We start from the raw sequence: 23,812 nt of genomic DNA, 5'->3' as shown, positions 1-23,812 counted from the left end.
CATTGTATTGGGGGCAGGCTTTGTTTACATTTAAAAAAAAAAAAAACATTTTGATTTATTCCCAGTAACATCCAAGAGGTTATGCAACATCTGCAGACAACTCACAAACAGCGATAATACTTGGAGTAGGCCTATGTTAAAAAAAGTTTTTAATGTAAACAAAGTCTGCCCCTAATAGAATAGCTCAGATCTCGGAAAGGGCTGAGTCGAAAAATGCAGCATCACCACCGGGTACTGACAAGTCAAGGGTAGCGTGAGCAATACAACACAACAGCATATTGAAATTGGCAGAAGTTATCCTTTAATTTAAAAAAAAGTCACAAGTCTTTTGGATGTATTTAAGGAAATGCTGAAGCAGACAAACCAGAGACACCCCCGATACCACAGGCAGCCATGGGTAGAAGGGGAGGGCTGTGGCCAGAGGGGCCTCTGAGAAAGTGTGCTGAGAGAGAGACTGCGTGAGGACATGAAAGTGCTGCGGGGACAGAAGTGTCATGAAACCCATCTTACATTCGTTCTTGTTTAGTCTACTTCAAAGGATAAACTTTGGCAGATAAATGGTTAGATCATTTAGAAATGCTCTGAGGTGTTTGCAACACGTTGGTGCCTCTGCTTCCCAACTGCTGTTCAAATATGTCTCGCTTCTTAATATAGCCTTGAGCAGTAGTCATGTGGGTCTTTTCATATGTCTTCCATACCCTTTGTCTCTCTGATTATTCCTTTCGCTTTCTCTATCTTCCTTTTAAATTTGATAACACTGCATTTTGCATTTTGTCTTCTCTGTTATTTTCAATGTCACATTGGAGCACAACCAATTGACTATCTCTCTCTCTCTCTCTCTCTCTCTCTCTCTCTCTCTCTCTCTCTCTCTCTCTCTCTCTCTCTCTCTCTCTCTCTCTCTCTCTCACTGAGTCAGTGCATGTAGGAGATTGTCCTTGTATTTTTCTCTGACTTATGTAAAAAAGGAACCAGCGCTGTCTTAAGACAAGGGCATGTTTACTGTTACCTGAATGGTAATGAACAAGTCATAATGCGTTACTGAAGACACTGTAGAGTTGCATTAGTAGTACTATGGCTGTCTTGTCTTGGCGATTTTTAGTACACCATTCTACTGGTGGCACAGAATGTGTTAGGAGGTTACGCAGTCATTATTGACAGAGGTTTATCACAAGTTGACATATCTACGTGTATATCCACAGTTGCCAAATTCGGGGGGCACGGACCTTTTTGACCCCCCCAAAGATTGGTGGAGGGGCAAAAACACCCCATTAAAAATGAAAATGTTGATTGTTGTCTTCTATTTGCTTGTGCACACACTTCAGTCAGTACAACATTATACAATTGTAATAATAATACATTTTATTTTAAGCACCTTTCAAGATACCCAAGGGTCACTTTACATTAAAACAGAGAAATAACAGTAGAAAAAAGTAATGAAAAAGCATCAATGAATTTATGCATCAGAACTAAAAATAGGAGAATGTTTAAAATATAAAATATAATAAAATAGTTAATCAAGAATAAAGTAGAATATATAGAATGAAATGATGTTAAAGTAATAATTAAAGGAAGTGGAGGTACATGTCAGTGGTGTGATGAATATGCTATAGTGAAGAGGTGCGTCTTCAGCTTGGATGTAAAAGCGGAAAGTGTAGAACCTTGACGAATTGACAGCGGGAGTGCGTTCCATAGCTTTGGACCAACAACACTGAATGCCCTGTCGCCCATGTTGCACAGGTATGTGGAGGGGGTGGTAAGGAGGAGTGTCAGTGGAGCGTAGTGTGCGAGTGGGATTGTATGGGGTGAGGATTCAAAGATTCAAGGATTCAAGGATATTTATTTGTCATGTACATAGAGACACTTTCGTGTCACTTGTAATGAAATGCATGGCCGTTGCAAAACAAGTGTGCAGAAGAAGGGTGAAGAAGAAATAAAATAAAAAATAAAAATAAAAGGTGTGTGTGTGTGTGTGTGTGTGTGTGTGTGTGTGTGTGTGTGTGTGTGTGTGTGTTCAATCAAAGTAATTAGGAGGAATTCAGTAAGCAAATGGCATGAGGAAAAAAGCTCTTTCTCAGTCTCTCAGTTCTAGCTCTGTGACAGCACAGTCGCCTTCCAGATCTCAGTTTTTTAAATAGTCCATATCCTGGGTGTGACTGGTCTTTGAGAAGACTTGTGATGTAGGTGGGTGCAAGGTTGTGCTGGGCCTTGTAGACGAGGAGGAGAATTTTGAACTGGATTCATGATTGGATAGGAAGCCAGTGTTATTAATGAAGGATAGACCGTGTAATGTGATGCCAGGATCTGCTGTGTTTAGTATTTTGACCCCCTAATGCTGAGCTGAAGTTAGCGCCTTTGCCTCTTTCTGTATACTGTGGTTTGCATTGCATCTTCCCCTGCATTACACTTCAACATTTAGTTTCAGTTGTAAAAAAAAAGCAATAGCTAGCGGAACAGTGGTTTGGCCTCTATTTTCCATTGCTCAGCAAGAGTTGAATAAAGAACTACATGGCCTTTTTTTAGTTTCAATTCTGTGACTGCACCATATGTGTGAAATAGCTCAGAAATGATCTTGTCTCATGATAATAAATATGTGCAATTCATTAATATGATATATTATACAATAGTCATAGCTACTATTCATTTTCAATTATTGCAAGACTGTAAATGGACTTGTGACGTAATTACTCAAAATGACTGTATGCCACAGCAATATATAATCTGCATGATGCATGTTTTAACTGTAGAACAACAGCAATGTGCTGATTTTTTCACAACAAACTCTATTTGTCGGTCAGTTTTCCACATTTACCCCTGGGACACAATTCACTGACACTGGTCATATATCCGAAGACAAAATTTAAGCCCAAAAGATTTATAAATAGTTCCCTTTGTTTTATTTTATTTTATTTGTTTTCTACATCTTCAATAGTGAGGTTCACTTAGAGGTTAACTTTGTTGCTTTAAAAGGTGTAGACTCATTACGTAGTTACTGTTATAGATACTCTGTGGAGTGGAGGCACAACTAGATCAAATGGGTAGATATGGATCACCCGCAGGCATTTATTGATCAGTGGTCTGTACAGGGTGGCCTGGATACTGTGTACTGGACTGCTTTAAGTGTGTATGTGTGCCTGTGCATGTGCATGTGCATGCGCCTGCGCGTGTGTGAGAGAATGCGTGCCTGGGTGTAAGTGGGTGTGAATGTGTGTTTGTGTGACACGTGTGAGGAGAGGTGGGAAATTCAGGGGCCCATCTGCTGAACTGGCTGTCAGAGAGACAGATAGGGAGTGTTGGCAAACGTGTGTTGGCATTTTTTTTTTTAAATATCGGTTGTGTAGACGAAGACTCTGGTGTTGTACTGCACAGTGTAGAAACTTGCATCAGTTGCCATCAGGTAAACAGAAGTGACATGCAGTCTATTTATAGCATCTGTGTTTAAGAGCAAGTTGTCATCAGTTCAAAGGAATAGGCCTACAGTAGACCTATAGTCACATGCAAGAACCTCCCTTCAGTCCAGTGTGAAGCTACAGGCATTACTATGTGCTTTTGCATTGATCACTTAAGTCATCATTTTGTAAGCAGTTATCGGAATCGAGTATCAAAATGATGTTTCTATCAGGGTTCCTTCCCACTGATCATGGCATTCCTGGAATATCATTTACATTCATTAGAGGTGTTTCTAGCCATGGAAAGAAATGGAATTTGACGTTATTTTCATGTATAGTCAAGGACTATCATGGAATTGTGTTAACAACAGTACAGTAGCAAAATCCACAGTGTCTCCTTGTATCTCCCTAAAATGTGCAAGGTTAAAAGCGCAAAATCTTCAAGAAGCGTTTCAGTACTGGCCAATGTGCCCAGTAAATGCAGATTCCAAGAGGGATGACTGACAATGGTAAATTGGAAATCCAGTTAATATGTTGGGCATCTGCTTGTCGTGGACATGTTGTTTTATGGTCAGGGAAAATCATGTCATCATGTGGGAACCCTGTATTATGTTTGATGAGTCTGGGGCCATTTTTATTGTTGTTAATTCTTGCTTTTCATAGTGTGTGATAGATCTGTTTAATGCATTAAAATATGATAATTTTGAATGAGCACTGCACTAACGCAAAGAAACAAGCTTGCATCCATTTGTTTGTTAAATGCGTCTGGGTAGAGGATAAAACGTCATCCTTGAGACTGACCGTTCATTCATGTGCTCTGGGAATTATGGTAATACCAAACGCCAACATGGGAAGGACACATGAACCCTTGTGATATTATCCACTGGAAAACATGTTGAAAAATGTTATACAAGTTTTTGAGACTGGATAATATCTACTTCTCTGAGCACATGAATGCACAATGAGTGTGCAGTATTTGGGCTACACTACACTAGATTGTGTCTTCGGACCTCTTTTGTTCAGTACAGGGCAGTACAGTCCAGTTTACACATGGTAAAGCCCCAGGACAGGTTGTCACCAAACTGAGAGAAATATTTACTTGTCAAAAAGTGATTAGGAACTATTAGGATCCAGGTTATGAAAAAATATCCAAGGCACTCTTCTTCTTGGTTAAAAAGCTTAATGTGTAGCTAGTTCATAGTGGAACTGTTTAAAATAGCCAACATGTTTCGGCCAACAATGGCCTTCATCAGGGCTTTAGGTTTTTAACCAAGAAGAAGAGTGCCTTGGATATTTAACCTGTATCCTTAGTAAAGTCCAACTTAACCAAAGAGCACCTTCGCAAAACAAATTGAACGCCGAAGCCCTCTGACCTTTCTTCTTTGTCTGATTGAACAATTATTCGGTTATACTTAAAGTGGTAGTTCGCTATTTTAGACATTAAGCCCTGTTTGTGTGACTTCTGGGGTGAAGTAGATATGTTCTCATCACAATTTTGACATTTGGTGCTGAACGGAGCATAGAGCTCTTCAGCGTTGACGTCAACTTGTATGCGGCGTTTGGACTACCGGTTCGATGGCGATTTTTTTACATTGCAAAACGCCATAGAGATTCAGGTTTGGCAAAAATATAAGTTGCACGGCAACAACGAACATTAGCGTATCCCCGCATCCCTTTCTCATTAGTGGAACGGATCGTATCATCATGTTGGTGTATTCACATGTTAAATCATGACGATTATAATTCAATATTGCTAACCCCTTTCTGATCATTAAAACTTCCGAACTACATACTTTCCTTTGGTTGCCATGGGTACAACCCTCCGCACGTACATGCCGTTAGATACAGGCGCCGCTTCTGTAGTCGCCAAAAGCTTCCGGGTTTAGCATATGGACGCAACATCGTATTTATGTCGAAGTTTGACACAAAATGATCAACCATGTCATACCTACAGCCTATTTTTAACACCCTCGACAGTTTGCGGGGGTTCGCTAAGCGCGTGCTTGCACTCGGAGCTTATTTGAAATTTACCCCTGTGGGTCATTCCATGTCAATTCACATGATTCCATAGAATCTCCCCACGTGACCCTCTCCGATTTACCCGATATCTCACATACAGGTACCTTTTGATGTCAATTGAAAGAATACCAAGTATTAGCACCCTACGTCCAACGGTTGCGGAGATGAAGCCCTCCAAAGTTGGGGTGCCATGCCCACTTTTCAATCCTGTGAATTGCCTACAAAATTTACAAGCAGATTTTGACACCTCTGGTTTTAGTTTGAAGGAAGATACAGGCCTAAAAATCACCATGGCCCCTCAATATGACCCTGTCTACCAGATGATGTACTTACAAATGGCATGCCTTGATTATTTTTGGCTATATTAAGCCTTAAAAACTGAATTTGTGAAACACGTGTTGAAGAGTCTTGCCATTTTGGGGTTCTAGATCTTGGAAACTATGTATGCTTTGGGAGTTATAATTGATCTTCCATCTTATTTGGGAACTGTACAGTGTATTCCAAAAAATGTAGGGCGCTCAGACTTTAACAGATAAAATAGGAGGGACTCAAAAACAGCATTGGGACAAAATGACCTTACGGTACCCTCTACTTCAGGCCTCAAATTAACCATGTGGGCACTTGATGACTGGAACGCCCTTTTAACCCCATGTGCAGTAGCACTGTATCAAACATTCAAGCTTGGAAAAACGTTGTTTTTCAAAGTTCTTCATATTAATCTTGGCCTTCAAAGTATATGTTTTTGTCTATGTCTTATCACAGTGTCTGTTTTGTCTGCTGCCATCTGCTGGTCTAAAAAAGTAACAACAGCGTAATGTAAGAAAACAAAAGGGGCTAGAAAATCTTGCCCATAATTAACCAATAAAGCACTGTAATTATTATACAGTATATTGATATGTACTAATTATGATTTTAACAAGCATGATGAATATTTATAGTTTAAATAATTTCCTAAGTGTGACTGCTTAATGCTCAATCATGATGCCAGTCCCAAGATGGCCTCACCCTGCACTACATTTCTACCAGGCATGGAGGTGGGGGTGTCCTGGTAGAAATGTAATCATGATTGAGCATTCTGCATAATGCTTGTTAAAATCATAATTAATATATAGCAATATACTGTAGAATTAAAGTGCTTTATTGGGAGCCTAGCGAGCTTAACCCCTAGGGGCGTCTAGATTTCTAGGCTACTTTATTGGTAAATTATGGGCAAAATTTTCCAGCCCCTTTTGTTTTCTTACATTACACTGTTGTTGCGTTTTTTGACCAGCAGATGGCAGCAGACAAAACAGACACTGTGACAAGACATAGACAAAAACATATACTTTGAAGGCCAAGATTAATATGAAGAACTATGAAAAACAAAGTTTTTCCAAGCTTGAATGTTTGATACAGTGCTACTCTACATGGGGTTAAAAGGGTGTTCCAGTCATCAAGTGCCCACATGGTTAATTTGAGGCCTGAAGTAAGGGGTACCGTAAGGTCATTTTGTCCCAAAGCTGTTTTTGAGTCCCTCCTATTCCATCATTAAAAGTCTGAGTACCCTACTTTTTTTTGGAATACACTGTACAGTTCCCAAATATGATGGAAAATCAATTATAACTCCCAAATCATACATAGTTTCCAAGATCTGGAGCCCCAAAATGGCAAGACTCTTCATCACGCTTTTCACAAATTCAGCTTTTAAGGCTTAATATAGCCAAAAATAATCAAGGCATGTTATTTGTAAGTACATCATCTGGTAGACAGGGTCATATTGACGGGCCATGGCGATTTTTAGGCCTGTATCTTGCTTCAAACTAAAACCAGAGGTGTCAAAATCTGCTTGTACATTTTGTATGCAATTCACAGGCTTGGAAGGTGGGCATGGCACCCCAACTTTGGAGGGCTTCATCTCCGCAACCATTAGACGTACCGTGCTAATACTTGGTATTCTTTCAATTGACATCAAAAGGTACCTGTATGTGAGATATCGGGTAAATCGGAGAGGGTCATGTGGGGAAGGCGTGTGAATTGACATGGAATGACCCCTATTCATTCTCAATGGAGGCCGGAAGCCGATACGAACCAGGAAGTCCTTAAATGCTAACATTAAAGACTACAATCTACTACATGCTTCCGCGTTACTGAAGAACTCTATTTGGGTATTCAAGACTGCAGCCCCCCCACCTTTACATTGACTCCAATGAAGCACTCAAGCAATCGATCATAAAATGGCATTAAACTTTTGTTTGCAGAGACATGAAACTCACCGAGTGGTCAGAGGTGGGCAGCGATACGTTGGCTCGAAAATCACCGCGAAATACGCTTCCAGAGAAGATATATTCATTATTGTCCGTCTTCATTGATTGTATTGGTTTGACTAGTATTACTCCACGCGACCGGAAATGGGGGTGCGTTTGTTTATGTTACTATCTATGGTTTGTATGCAAGCTGTAGTTTTTGCAGCCAGTCCCGCTCAAAGATAGCCGTTCTACCTCGCTCCTTGATGTCTACATAAACAACACACTATCGCTACCTACTGGCTGGATGTCTACTACTATTCAACGGCGTCTGGGGGAAAAATAGGTCCGCCAAATGCTAAACAACAGTTAGAAGGCATATTTCGCTGCAATTTTCGGGTCAATTTATCGCTGTCTACCACTGACCACACGGTGAGTTCCATGTCTTCTCAAACAAAAGTTTAATGCCATTTTATAATCGATTGCTTGAGTGCTCTATTGGAGTCAATGTAAAGGTGGGGGGGCTGCAGTCTTGGATACCCAAATGCTCCGTTCAGCACCAAATGTCAAAATTGTGATGAGAACATCTCTACTTCACCCCAGAAGTCACACAAACAGGGCTTAATGTCTAAAATAGCGAACTACCACTTTAATATTGTTGAAACGGTCTATCATGTTCTGTAGGCTATACGTATATTGTGAAATACATCAATATGGCTACAGCATAACTTAAGTTTTGACATATTCACAATTCACTAATCCTTTACACAACTTTACAAACAAGATCTCAGACAAAAGACCTACTCAGTTCCACAAATTTATTAACTAGGTCTATTTCATATTATGACACCAGAAAAATGTATTAGGGTAAAAAAAAGTTTGTGTCGAACCAAATCCGGCTACTTTGCCTTAGCAGTGTTTTATCAGAGTGCAAATGTTGTTGGTGATGCGTTGTCTGTGATCAGTTATTACTTAATGAATGGGTGCTATAAGTAAATTGCACCCCTTTAGAAAAGTGTTTTATTATATTGGTTTATGTTTTGTTTTGCTTTGCTTTTTTTTCTTTCGGTATTTTCATCTTTTTAACATATGATAGATCACATGGAAGGATAAACATTAGCTTACAGTTGTGACATAATTTTTATGGGTCCAATAGAAACAAGTTTATGGGCAAAACATGGGAAGGTGCATGTAGACACCGTTAAATTTTAATGCCATTAAAAACTGAAATTCTTGATTAAAAACTTGAAATTCCTGGAAAATTTCCCTGGAATTTTCAACAGGAAAAATTTGTGAAGTCATGGGAATGAACTGAAATGGTAATACAGTAGCTTACGGTACATTTAACATTTCTGGTTTCCCCATCAAGGTAGGATTGGAAGTTAGTTAATTCCACAGTGAATGTCTGCCTGTCTGCTGTGAATGGATTGAGTATAGGGGTGGGCGATATGACGATATTAAATCGTGAATCGTGATATTGAGTAAAAGATCGTCTCGAATCTGCCAAAGTGGAGAAATCGTATAGATCGTCTTGCAGTGAGGACGTTTATCATCAGCATCAGAGTGACGTTTTCTCACACGTGTTGTTGTCTTCACTTTATTCTTTACATTATTGTATTCCAATTGTACACTTTATGAGAGTATCATCAGTGTGTTAACATTTTATTGACTGCAAATTACAAATTGCAAGTATATGAAAGTTGTTTTTTGTTGTTTTTATTTTTTGGAATGAAGATCGTGATAAAAAATCGAAATCGAGATTTCATGTTAAAAAATCGTGATACAACATTTTTGCCATATCGCCCACCCCTAATTGAGTAGATTTTTTTTTTTTAACTCAAGGCAGAAAAATAATTTAGTTTTGCCATTTGCAATTAATAAAATGTAAACACACTGATGACACTCTAATAAAGAATAAAAATAATGTAAAGAATAAAAGTAAAGATATCAACACTAAGTAAGTAAACATCACTCTGATACTGATAGTAAACATCCTTACCGCAAGATGATCTATACTTTTTGTCCACTTTGGCAGATTGGAGACAATCTTGTATTCGATTTCACTATTCACAATTTAATATCGTCATATCTCCCACCCCTAATCTGTTGTACAAAAAATGCTTCAGAGGAAGAGAAATCATAGGGGATGGCATACAGTATAACAGACAAGCTATAGACCATATCCACGGAACTACACAAACATTTAGCTGTTGGTCCTGTAGTTTATCATCCCTCTTACATGTGTTTGGAACCAAGAAAAAAGCTCATTGAAAGGATGATGTACAAAAGGCTTTCCCGAGTGTTCATCACAGGAGGAGTTGTAAGAATGTGACATCCAGACATGCTAGAAACATTTTGGGGGATCATGTGCATTCCAATTTGCCTTCCTCTGAAGCTATTTCTACAACAGATCCAGAGCACTGAGGCCACATTTTTCAGCCAAATCAGGCCAGCCACATCATCCTGTCTCAAGCAGCATTACGCAGCTTTCAATTTTGCACTAGACTCGTCAGAGAAACATTGGCTTACCTAGAATCCACATGACTTAAAATGAAGTTTTCTGTCTAAAACCTTGGTGTAATGATGTGCAGTGATCTCACTTTCAATGCTCACATCAAAAACACATTTTTTGCCGTTTTACCAACATGTCTGACATTATAAAAATGTTTAGAGTTACAATGGGCAGCCATGGGTAAATGGTTAGGGCGCCAGACTTATAGCCAATGGTTGCCGGTTCGACTCCCAACCTGCCAGGTTGGTGGGGAGAGCAATTAAACAGTTCTCTCCCCCACCCTCCTTCATGACAGAGGTACCCTGAGCATAGTACAGTCCTGCCACACTGCTCCCTTGGGGCACACTTTTGTTGTGTGCAGTGAGCACTGCATACTGCTACTCCTAATGACAATGGGAGTTTCCCAGGTGGGCTTTCACTTCTGTCAGATAGTAAAACTAAGTTATATGAATCTAAATCTAATGTACTGACATTGTGACATGTCTACATTTGTGTAGGAAAAAACACATTGTTACTGTGAGCTTTTCATGTGAAAGAAAGTACAGTACAGAAGTGTATGATGAGATTTGAAAGAGGTTGCCTTAGACATTTTCTTTCTACTGTGCTTAATTTCATTACATCACTTGAACATGGATTAAATTGGGATATTAGGCCCATTTCAGAATGACATTTTAATGCAAACAACTGGTATTTTCTAAATAACACTTGAGAAATCATTCCAAAACTGGAAAAATGTTAGGGCATTGAAACAGAGGACTAAAACTTACTGCCCATGAAATTTCCTGTAAAGCTGCAATATGATGCAATATCCAAATTAATGACCTTGATGTTGAGATTTCAAGTTAAAAAAGAACTCATTGTTGCAGGAATGTGGAATTTCAAGACACATCATTATAAATTAGCTGTTACCAGAATGGCAATGACCAAGTCGTAGTGCCCTGTGTCATAGTAGTGTAGTACCATGGTTAACTTTTCAATGACTATTACATCGTGCCTCAGGGGGTACGGCGTGCAGTATGGGGCTGCATGGTTTTATAATGTTGCAAAATTTGACATGAAATGCACACACGACTATACTTTAAAGTTGTCTTATTATCTAGATTATGGGTCATTTCAAAGTTCAAAGTTCAAAGTACTTTATTTGCCATTTGTGCATAAACTAGTAGTCCAAGCACATAGGAACTCTTGTGCAGGCCCTCTGAGTCAATAAATAGAATTAAATAGAAAAATAGGAAGACAAAATGCATTAAAAAGTGATAAAAATCAAAGAGGTCAAAAGAATAATAAAAAAATTCATTTCACGTGAAATCAGACACTTTGGGACCCGACCGACACAGATTTCAATCATACTTGCTGTGCCTGTTTAGTATCAAGGTAGCACCCCAGAACTGCATTTGTGTGAATCTGACACCAATATTAAGGGAGAAACAGACTAGCAAAGGTTTACATATGAGGGTAGGACACTATGCATTCAGCCTTGATTATATCAGTCAGTGTAAGTCACAAAAAGATGTCTGTGGTGTTATTTGAAAGGTCTTTTCTGACTCTACAAATTACACAACAGCATGGAATACAACAACCCTTAGAATATGAATTATCATAAATTGACAAATTAAAAATTTAATATAAAAAAAAACGTATATTTTAATATGGCCGGTTCCTTGTCTAAACATGGCTTGCAATGTCATGAACAACACCTGAAATGCTGGTGTTTGGTTCTTTATTCATTTAAGAGATAATGGGACTAAAAATATGGCATCATACAAATCACCTATTAATAATATGGTAATGCCATAGTAATATCACATGACAGCATGTCTATCGGAATATGTGAAGTAGAGGTGGGCGGTGTACGGTTTAAAAACCGTGATCTCGGTTTACACTACACAAGGTTCTCTTTTTGATGAGAGACGGTTTTGTTGTTGTTGTTTATAGCCTACTACGTTATGTGCGTGAGCTTCATACTCCGTGTCACACTTCCAAAGATTCTTCTAATTTATAAGTCTCTGACACTTCATTTCAACTCTGCTAAGTCCACTGTTGTTGCTGTTCTACTAGGGAATGTCACCACAATGTAAGATGTTGATTGAACTAATAAAATAATTGGTTACGCGCTAGAGGCTAGTGAGAGTGAAACATGATGAACACACATGGCATGGATGAATCATGACAAACATTTCAATTCATTTAGCCTACCTTTGATCTCACAAAGTTAAATAAAAGGCAATTCTATGTGGTGCTATGTTAACAGGCTACAACAGTTATCTGATTCTTAACTGTATTTAATTACCATCCCAACTGTTGTGCGCGCTGCTGTTAAGACTGCTTATAAGCTAAAGTAGCCTAGCTTTCAAATGCAATCGGCAGACAAGATACCTACAGTGCTATATTTGTTTGAAATGATTTGGGGGCAAAATAGGAGCGAAACACATCGCAATATGACACAAACTACCGGACAAAATACCTTCTACGTTGGATTTGGACTTTAATTCAAAGACAATATGCACACAATGTCAAGTAAAATCCGTTTGTTTTCCGTGTCTGTCTTCAGTCTGTTTCGTTTCTGTCCCACTGTTGTTTACTCGCTAGTCCAGCGGCAGCGCAACACGCCGGATGTGTTGCCAGGTGTAGAACGACAAATAAGCAATTAGTGTTGCCAGGTGTAGAACGAAATAAGCTGTTTTGGGCCGTCTTGGAAAAAAGCCCAAAACAGCTGCTTATAATCATTTAACCCTTCTTCCTTGAAAAATCTATGGCACCCTGGTCAAGATTTTAGGTTATTTTTTATAAAATGCTGCATTTTCTCTAATTTGAGACTTTCTTGGATAGGGAAATATAAACTATAAATTATAGAAAATATTATTGAAATGAAAAAATGATAAAATATAAATGGAGATTAATTTAAATTCATGATTTTATCTCATTTTAACATTTAATTTGAGATCTTTTCTTCAGAAAGTCTAAGATTTGGGGGGAAATCGTTGCATATCAAAAAACCGTGCAGAAAACCGTGATATCAATTTTCATCAAGAAAACCGTGATGCTAATTTTTTCCAAAACCGCCCAGCCCTAATGTGAAGGATGGAGATGGCCCATGAGGATGCAGGAAGTTCAGTTTCACCTCTCCAGTGCTCGGCATACATCCCTCAACGCATGCTAGCCACTAGTTGCCATCATATAGAGCTACAACATACCATTTGATGCTTGAACATTTAGAAAATTCCTTTACTGAGCTTATTCTTTCAACCCTGCTTTCTCTGAATGCTCAAAATGGTCTAGCTTCCCACAAGAGTGCAGGGCCCACTGAGAAAATGCCCGTTATGCCAGATGGCCAGTCCAGTCCTGTCCCTGACACTACTCTATTACTACTTCATTACAACTCATTTAAACCTTTATGTCTCATTATCTCTTAAATGAATAAAGAACCAAAACACCCCATTTTCAGGTGTTGTTTATGACCTTACAGGCTATGTTTAGACAAGAAACCAGCCAAAACCAAGTTTTTTTGATATTCAATTTTAAATTTTTCATGGATATTTTGTTGTATTCCATGCTGTGTGTGTACTTTGTAGAGCCAGAAAAGAGCTTTCAAACAACACCTTAGACATCTTTTTGTGACTTACACTGACTGATATAATCAAGGCTGAATGTATAGTGTCCTACCCTATATTGGTGTCAGATTCACACAAATGCGGTTGTGGGTTGCTACCTTGCTACTAAACAGGCACAGCAAGTATGATTGAAATCTGTGTCGGTCAGGTCGCAAAGTGTCTGATTTCGCGTGAAATGCCCCATTATCAGCATAGTTACTAAAGCACTTAGGTCTTTTGGCCCCGGTGGCTAGGGCACAGACTGTTACGCCAGTGACCCCTGTTCCATTCCAGAAATTAAATAATTAGATAAGGATATACGACGTTTACAAAAGAAGTCAGGGGTGTAACATATTTCCTTGTCACAAGGAGTTATTACACAAATGAACAAAATGACTGGACAAAACAATGTCAAGTTCTAATTTTGCCTGTGTGCCGTTCCCTTTCAAACTTGTGTGACTGTTGTTGCCAGATATTAATATTTGGGTCCATTTGATAGTAAGTTGATTTTGTTTTTGTATTTTGACATTTTCTTATACTGTAAAACCAGCATTCAAAACACTGGTAAAAGTTTAGGTGAATTGGGCCTAACTAGCTATATCACTGCTAACAACATGCCTTAGATCCTCAAAACTCAGCACAAAGCAACAGCCTGTCATGTGTTAGATGGATAGATATGAACTTTATTTAACCCCAAGGGGAAATTTGTGTCCCGTGTTGCTCTGTTGATAAAATAGATTAAAAAGAGTAAAAGTATAAAATAACAAGTCCGACAGGCGGACAACAGATGCGTCCGTCTATGCCCGTTCTGAACCTTTTTTGCCCAAACGCCCCCTTGGCCTCCTCATAACCTGTCAAGGCAATTTATCAATAAGCCTACCATGTACTGTATAAGCCTGGATTTGAAAAAGTACCATAGGATTTCAACAGTGTTGGGCAATTTACTGAAAAACTGTAATGCATTGCTGATTACATGTTACTGTCTTTTCAAAATAATCCCTTACACTACATTTAGCAATGTGGGGACCTAAGGCGAATTTAGCTTAGGGGGGCCATCGGTCCATCCCATATCACATTTTTTTTTAACATAAAATCTCTATTTTTGTTAGGCTATTTTTTTTTTTAATCACGATTTTTTATTTAAAAAAATAAATAATTACAAACATAAAAAACAGGCAAACATTACAATGAATTACAATGAAACATTTCAATGAATAGGCTATTTGCAATTTTGCATAGGCCTACATTAAATAAACTAAAATGTGAAATTCTCTTTTCACTTTAATATGAGAGCAGTGATGTCCCCCCCCCCTCACTGAAGTGTTATTTCATGTGTGTGCATGATGCTGTCACCTATTTGAAGTGACGTTGATGTTGGATTTCATGGAATACTTTTAAATGCCGCTTTGGGAAGAAAACAGAGTAGGCGACAGGTGAACTGTATTTCTGTCAAAACAGTGGTTTGCAGGCGTTTGCGTTTTCACGTGGATATTGTCTTCGTGGACCGTAACAGACAAACCGTAAGTTCCATAAACTAATCAATGAGACATTGGCTACGTGTACATGATGTTTTTAAGTCCGATTTAATAAATGCGATTTAAATAGATCGGATTAAGAGTTATTTTGCAATGTGTATACATGGCACTTTCACTTAAATGCGATTAAACGTCTGGGGAAAATAAAGCATTGCGATTGGACTGAGGACGCACGTGCTGAGCGAGCCAAATAAGGCACGGGGGCGTGGTTCAATGCCACCGAGATGCAGGGGGCGTATTACAGAAAACTTCCTATCTTCAGTCGTCCTATCTTAACTTTTGACTTGAGATAAGATTTTTTCCAGTTTGGTATTACAGAAACAAATCCTAACTTAATTTAGGATTCTTATCTTATCTTTGGAAATCCTATCTTATCTTGAGTTAGGAATCCTAAAGTAGCGATCTAAACATCGACAATCTACATTTTATGTCTGTTACCTGACAACAAATGCACCGCTACCTAGCAACAGTAGTGCGACGCAAGCTAGAATACACAGATTTGACTGCTGCTGCATCTCGCGGTCTGCGTGATACCAAACCAGAGAGGAAGAGGACGTAAATATTTCGCTAAACTTTTTAAGCTCATTACTTTTAAATAACGCACTTATTAGTGACGTTCCACCGAACGGATTTATAATACAGCAACATCTGTGAGGACGAAATTAGGTCACTCTCGCTGCCTGCAACTTCAAGTTGACCAAATGCATTGTGGTTTCCCATTTTCCACATTTTCATCCCTATGCTTTGTTTTTTCCAAGCGAATGCACGCAAAACAGTTAAGACGTAATTTCATGAAATGTCTTTGTATGACCAGCGCATGTATAGGCTATAAATAAATGACAATTAGCCGACTTGGCTTGACCCATGGTCGGCTGTCATTGATAGGCCTATTGGACTTCACATCGAAGTCGGGTATATTTATCATCAACTCTGCACTTCACACATCGTTTGGGTCAGTCAATATAGCCTAATTTAATTAACATTTCATCCGTTCACAATTGCGTTGTTTTCCCGGATAGACTTCACTGTAACAGTCTGTTAGCTCTGGCTGAAACAGCAAGCAAGCTGAGCGTGGGAAATGGTGATAAACACCAGCTACATTTTGGCTAACAAATCAATGGATAACTGGAATTAGGACAGCTGGGTGGCTGTCCTAAAGTTAGGACCAATTATTTGGGATTTTTCGAAGTTAGGATGCTTCTGTAATACCCCTTTCTTAACTTAAGATAGGATGCGCAAAACAACTTAGGAAACGCTGTTCTGTAATACGCTTTTCCTAAATTCGGTCCTAAAGTGCCGTTGCCGCGGTAACTAGACAGATAAGATAAGATTTTCAAGATAGGAAGTTTCTGTAATACGCCCCCAGGTCATCTTCCCCACGAAAATCGTTGCCTCAGGCGGACTGAAATCACAACATTTCCCCCTTTCTCCCTGGATCATTTACAATGCTACATTGGCTACCCTGTTAGCATAGAAAAACGAGTGGTCAAATGGTAATGTGGAGTAACTTTGTTGTGCTTCATTACTTTGTGGGGCACTTTTACATCAATATATGGAAGCCACAACATTTATAGTCGCTTAGGGACTTTAAATTAAGCAAAACTTTCATGTGAAAATCAACAGGAAGTGCCGCCATGTTTTTCTCACTGGCAAAGAGCTTTTGGTTTGCACGCATGAGCTCCAGGCCAAAACTGAGCGACTGCCACCTTGTGGACACAAGAGGGAATCACAAGAGGGAATCACAATTCAGAAACCCATCACGGGAGGGCGGACGGACGGACGGACGGACGGACGGACACCAAAGCCTCTTATAGAGATGCGTGGGACGCATCTAAAAAATAAAAGTAGTTAAAAAATAAAAGATGGCTGTTTTATTCCGTACATAATCCTCTCCCTTCTCATATTGCCCAATCTGACAACCGTGATTGTAAAATTGGCATGTCTACAATCAGATCCTGTCTTTATCCTCAAGTGGGTGTTCAATAGATTCAATGTCAATGTAATGTGATGATGCAAAGCAGTGTTTCCCAGTAAAGGAATTTTTTAGGGTTTCCTTATTCTTTGTTTCCTTATTTTTTGATGAGATATCAGCACTTTTGAATCGTTGCCTGCCAGGAAGTTCTTCAGTAACACAATGAGGGTGTTATTAGAACAAAATATACTAAACACAAAATTATACAGTAAAATGACATCAATATTTATGAGCGCGGCCGGATGACGTTAACTTACGATGACTTTTATCTGTTGACAACTGACTGTGATCATAGTTAGTAGTTATTAGACAGCTGAGAACAGGCTTTGGCTTTTTTCCTTGTTCAATGCTAGCCCACTCTCACTCCCACACTGGTCTTTCAGTTATGTACTGAATGTCAACCAGCAAGACCCAAACCAACTTTGTTCACCAAAAAAACATTGGACACGCGCACGCGCACGCGCACACACACACACACACACACACACACACACACACACACACACACACACACACACACACACACACACACACACACACACACCCTAAAAGGAAATGGTTGGAATTTGTATCCAGATTTGTTTCAGTGTTGACACAGAGCAGATTCATCATTTACAGAATCCCTCACTCTGGCACACGGACACTAGGGTATTTCTCTGAAGAAGACAAACAAAACAGGAAAGAACAAATAACAGTGTCTGTCATGCGTCACCTCTTATGCCTTTCTATCAAAAAATATCTTTCCCCCTCTCTTGTTCAGCAATGTGGATGCACGTATGTTTAGCTCGCGGGTTCCCCTTGCCTTAGCCCTTAACCTTTCACCCTGTGCTTTAGGCTCGTGAGAGTCATCAGTCGCTTGCCTGTGTTTGTGACTCACCCGGAATTATCCAAGAGCAAGAATGTGAGGAATGCAGAGGGGGTTTGAGGGTGTGAGCCGGAACCGTGTGTGGGAGCGCGTGTGTGTCTGTGGCATGAACTCCGGGGAGGAAATGCCACAGTATAAGAATAAACAGGACTCTGACCACCAAAAGCCACCAATCAACAGTCCCCATACTCTTAAAAAGCCTACAATTGTTTAATTGGTGGATTTGAATTGGACTGAATGACAGTTACAGGAGCTGCCCATGAAATCGGCATTCTCAGTGAAATAGACCCTTCTGTTGGCAAAACTGCGCGCAAGGCTCGCTCGGCAGTGGGGTGGCGGGAATGGGAAGAATGGAATGTCCTGGTGGGGTGGCGCAAACTGACAGTAGTGATACTGCCACACAGACCGTTTACGAGGATAAGCTCCCCCCCTCCTCTGTTATTGACTGGAGAGGTGATTGTCCACTGGCTTGCCCACAAGAGGACTAATTATTTACACTCTGGTTACAAAAGGGGTGTCAGAATGTGTGACGGGGTTACTGGATACAAGAGGAGTGAGTTAGTTGAAAAAGACTGTACGCTGTGTTCATTTGTGCAGTGTTAAACATTGATTCTTGAGATTGCATAATGAATGTTTGAGGTGCTGAGGTGTCGATGAGCTCACACAGGTGCCATTGTGTGCGAGCGAGTGTGTGTGTGTATTTATCAGGTGTTAGCACAGGTGGAGATGATGTCATTCTACCCTGACTCCTGGCTGTGCGGTCTTTGAGCGTGCCAGGAAGCATCCATGTCCACCTAGTGGTTAAAACAAGGAAGCACAGGACAGATTTTTTACTGCTGAAGAAATCATGTGTAACCTTTCATCTCCACAGGATCTTCAGATCGTGTACTCATATCTGCATGGGATGGAAGCACTGTCAAATTTGAGAGAACATCAGCTCAGGTAACTGAACTGAACTGAACACACAACAGTTTGTCATTCATTCATAAATGTTCACATGCATATTTTTGTTTTTGCTCAATTATATCTATAATGGTCAATGGCCTTTTTTGGGTTCAGACGTCAGGTGGTACATGAACAGCTAATGCATTAAGTAGTAATTGGTAATTAATGTACTGCAACGAATATGCTTCTTAGATAATCCACTGAAAACAATGAAAAGTCATTTAATCCATACTATAGTGATTTTAGCTGTGGTGGCACCTCCCTGAATTGTGCTACAGTACTACTAAAATGTCACTGACCCATATACTTACTATTGTCCTTTTCTCTTAATTGCAGGTTAATGTGTGAGACAGTGAGATATGAGCAACATGAAGCTAATGAAGTTCTCTACTAGTGAGTGGCATATTGCACAACAGCAACTTACATCAGTGATTGCAGTTGATCTATACCACAGAATTAATGTGATGTTCTCAGGATCTACATATGTGTATTTATTTGCCAACCAAAACAGAAATAGTCACCAGTTGCCCAGACATGTGCAGACACTCACAGCAGTAGGTAGCCCACACTCCCGCCCTCTTCAGCTGAAGCAGTACATCAACCAGGGAGAGGGTTAGGCACAATAGCTTTACTCTGGGTTCGGATGTAATCCCTTGAAAGTGTCTTTGCATAAATCCCATCTGTGAATGTCCGGTGGATGAAACACAAAAAAACGATGCACAAGTTTATACTGACCCAGAAACAAGTCCTTCCTTCTCTGGTTTACCGACTGCAGAAAAGGGCCAGCATTATTGACACTATATATTTGTGTGATATAGTTGATATAGTTGTCATAGCACTGTAAAATCTTACAATGACTATGTATAGTTTGTTTTATTATCAGGTGCAAATCTGAATTTTCTTAATTTTTCTTTTTGATTGTCTCATTCAGTCCTGATGACATTGGAAGCTGTTGGTACATTTTACTCTCTGGCTCAGTCTTCATCAAAGAGTCCATGTTTCTTCCTCGCAGCAGGTGTGTGTGCATGCATGTTTTTGAAATTTTATATATATATATATATATATATATATATATATATATATATATATATGCATAAGAATACCTACATGTGGATGAGCTGTAAGGAAAGTACAGTACATAGTGAAATAATATTCTGTAACTCTCTCCCTCTCGCTTCTAACACCACACACACACACACACACACACACATACACACACACAGCTTTGGGAAGCGTTCTGCTGGCAGTGCAAGGAGAGGTTGTGAGTGCATCGTCTTGGAACCTTCGGAGATGTTGGTGGTGAGTATGTCTGTGTGTGTGTCTGTGTTTGAGTACGACTGATGACAAAACCTGGTCATGGCTTCTTCTGGTTACACTATCGCAGCAAATGATAGTGATTTTCTCTGCTCTTTTTATTTGTTTCCCATCTAAGGTGGACTATGTGGATGAGAGTGAAGTGTACTTCCAGCGCCAAGCGTCTCACCGGCAGTCACGTCGCAGATTCCGAAAAATCAATCAGAGTGGGGAACGAGAAACCATCATTGACACAGTTGAACATGAAGACTACTCGCCCAGCAGCAGCAAACCCCCTCTGCCTCAAACCTACCACACAGTGAGTCCAGTTTTGTTATTGCAAGACACACAGTGCGTCTATATTCACCTGGAGATATTCAAATCATTAGCTTACTCAGACTAAAGTTAAAAGTTTTAAAAGCCATAGTACTCGTAGTATACACCTTAGTTGAGGTGAAATCAAACTTCAATGGAGTTGGAGAAATCAGACTATGCTTGAGAGCTACATCTCACATATCACGTGAGCCAAAATGACTTCCTGCTGCAAGGACTAGTCACGTAAGCAAACTTCAGCTCAATGTTAAAGGGGTATGCCACTATTTTGGGGCTTAATACAGTTAAAATCGTTGGCTTGTGTTTATAAAGGTGGTAAAGTGTCTTATTTTTCGTGTTAAGCATTGTCTTGCTTTAAGACAAGTTAAAAGAGGGAGTATGTAGCTAAGCTAGTGAAAGTCAATGGATCACTGTAGCATGTAGCATGCTACACGGATGCATTGTTGACTTTCACTAGCTTAGCGACATGCTAAAATACTGGCATACCCCTTTAAGTTTTGAAATTATATTACTAAACCAAGGCAACCGGATGAAGTTATGGCATTCTTGTTTTATCAAGAGTGTTGTCAGAAGTGAACAACTACACGTATGAGGGCTTGTAGAGAAATATTTCCAAAGTCTCGAACGCGAGTGCAGTGTGGCGGCTGGTTACCATGGGTTACCATGGGCCCAGTTACATTGGATACAAATCTCCCTTGTGTAGTCTACCAGTTTTCCCGCTTTAGCATATTGATAGCAGCATAGTATTTATGTTGGCGTTTGACATCAAATGATCAAACCTGTCATCCCTACCATCTATCTTTAACATCCCCTATAGAATGAAGGGGTTCACCGATGGCATGTTTTCACTCACACCTTATTTGAGACTGGTCCACGAGACTCCATTCATTCTGCCATAGAGAGTCGGTCCTTGGGAACCATCATGGCGTGAAATGCTAACTAGAAAAACTTCATGCTTCTAGGTGGCTTGCAAACTCTATTGAAAGGAGAGGGGAGACAGATAGCACGTGTGCTTTTTTTACCAGCTGCGTGCAGCTAAGGGAAGTTAACTGCTGGCATCTCTGTTCATGTTTGCTGCTTTGCAATTTTCTGTAGTTAATGTGGTAAATAGGCGACACTTTTTGCTACAACTGTAGGCTGTGGTGGTGACATCCTTAATAAAATGTTGTGAACTTGTGAAGTGTGTTCTTGATGATATGTTTGATTATGTATTTTTCTTTGCTAATACATACGGTACCTTCTATTGTAAGGCTAACATGTACCCTAAAGGGCTCCCGCAGCAGAAACTTTTTCACAGCCTGTAGTCTAACACACCTCATTAAGTAATTTGAACTTGAACATCTTACAGTGCTTGTGTACCTGGTTTCTTAAAAGCTCCCATTTTGAGCTTAGATTAATTACTTCCAATAGTACTTGACTAAATTGTGCACAGAAACATAATTTTCATAGCCAAAGCATAATGTCAAAAATAGCATGTCATATTATAACACATCTCCATTTCGTTTTCATTTTCAGGAGAGCCCTAAACAACAGGTGAGGCCCACATTTCCTTCTACTGCGGTTAGTTAAGAGGCCCTTCATAGAATTCTAATCTGTAATGGAGACTTGCATTAGAAAAGTATTGCAGAAATGCAATGAGTTGTCTATTATGTATATTCTGTCTATTCATGTCTATTCATATTTTGATCTGTGCCTACACCCCTCTACCAATCACCAATACTTCACTCGCATGCATATCCATGGCAGGCATTATTTGAGTATATGGAGTCGTTAAAGTGATGAGATGATAGGGAGAGCGTGTGTGGTAGTAGGAGGGGTCTGATTGTTCAGTGATCAGTCCCTGTCCGGTCACAGTGGAGATGGGTTTGTAGGACAGTGGGCGTCACCCCAAGCCCCTAGCAACAACTGCCCCACCACCCGCTCTCTAATCCCTCTCGTACTCTGGGTTTGTATATGGGTGCGTGGGTGGTGCTGGTAGTGGAGTTGGGGGTGGGGGGGTGTGGGCCGTGTTTGGTTGTGTGTCTGGTGAAAAGAGCTGTCCCTGTCTGTGTGAGTTTTGTTCCAGTGGAGATTGACATGAGGCCACATGCCTGAGGCAGGAGAGATCGGCTTTGGCCGATAGTGTGCGAGAGGGAAAGTGTGTGTGACTGTGTTTTTGAAAGTGTGTCTGTCTGAGAGAGATAGAGAGAGCGCAATGATGGCTTAGTTCGGACAGGACTCTGATCTCTGTCACATAATGAAGCCGTTAGTTATTTCAGGGAGTTTGGGGGAAAGGAACCAAACAAAAATGGCTGTGAGTATATTTTCATGCATATACAGATATGGATATTTAGACGCATTGACGTGCGCACAGATTGAATTAAGTTCACATCTTAAAGTGAATGCAGTTATTTTTTACGTGTTTTATGTATGATTGCAATCAAATTTTAAACCACCCGCACAAGAATGAGATTTTTAGATTAGGCAGTTAAGTCTGTTCTAGTGAACACATCTGCATATAAATCAACACGTAAAGTGTTGTGTTGCAAAATGAGTTAATCGCCATTTCGTGACTTTTGTATTTTGTTATTGGAAATGACTGGTCAGACGTCCTTTCATCTATGTGTGAATTCCTACCATATACATATTTTAGGAACATACTTTTTTAACCCATATACAATGTGTTTTGGAATGCAAGGCAATACCCAATACAAAAATGTCGATTTCCCAAAATCTTCCAAAATTAAATGTTATTTTGCCACAAAGCTCTTCAAGTAATGTTTTAAATGTCATACGTTTTTACCTCTTGCAGCCATGTAGGAGTACCCAAAACCATTTGACTAGATTTGCCCACCAATTATGCCGTTATTGGATTCAAGGCAAGTTAGTAAGCAGGGTGAAAGATGCACAATTATGTGTGCGCCATAATTTTAATATGTTCAGTTTTTGCATTTCCAAGAGTTTTAGGTTCTGCATATTTTAATTTAAAAAAAATGTTTTTCATGCCATTATTTTGGCTGCATTTCATCCAAGAATTTAAAAGAGCATTGGCTCTCAGTGTAATACAACAACAACAACCATGTTAGGGATTGCAAGCATTGGTTTTGGATGCACCATTGGATTAAATGCAGTTGATAGTGTGTATGTCTGGGTATTTAGGC

The 23,812-nt window shown here is 39.6% G+C and overlaps 1 protein-coding gene across 2 annotated transcripts in view; it reads left to right on the top strand.

The window, feature by feature from the left end:
* Window positions 1–23,812, top strand: part of rapgef2a (Rap guanine nucleotide exchange factor 2a) — a 46,055-nt gene that overhangs the window by 2,540 nt on the left and 19,703 nt on the right. For both annotated transcript variants that reach the window (XM_063218256.1, XM_063218255.1), the window contains exons 2-7: window positions 18,973–19,043; window positions 19,383–19,439; window positions 19,978–20,061; window positions 20,270–20,345; window positions 20,479–20,658; window positions 22,188–22,205. In XM_063218256.1, coding sequence (XP_063074326.1) covers window positions 18,973–19,043; window positions 19,383–19,439; window positions 19,978–20,061; window positions 20,270–20,345; window positions 20,479–20,658; window positions 22,188–22,205 — 486 coding nt within the window. The remainder of the gene's footprint in view (window positions 1–18,972; window positions 19,044–19,382; window positions 19,440–19,977; window positions 20,062–20,269; window positions 20,346–20,478; window positions 20,659–22,187; window positions 22,206–23,812) is intronic.

The sequence above is a fragment of the Engraulis encrasicolus genome, chromosome 16 (genome assembly GCF_034702125.1).
Source record: "Engraulis encrasicolus isolate BLACKSEA-1 chromosome 16, IST_EnEncr_1.0, whole genome shotgun sequence".
NCBI lineage: Eukaryota > Metazoa > Chordata > Actinopteri > Clupeiformes > Engraulidae > Engraulis > Engraulis encrasicolus.
Note: the sequence above shows the minus strand (reverse complement) of the source record. Positions and strands in the feature narration are given on the sequence as shown.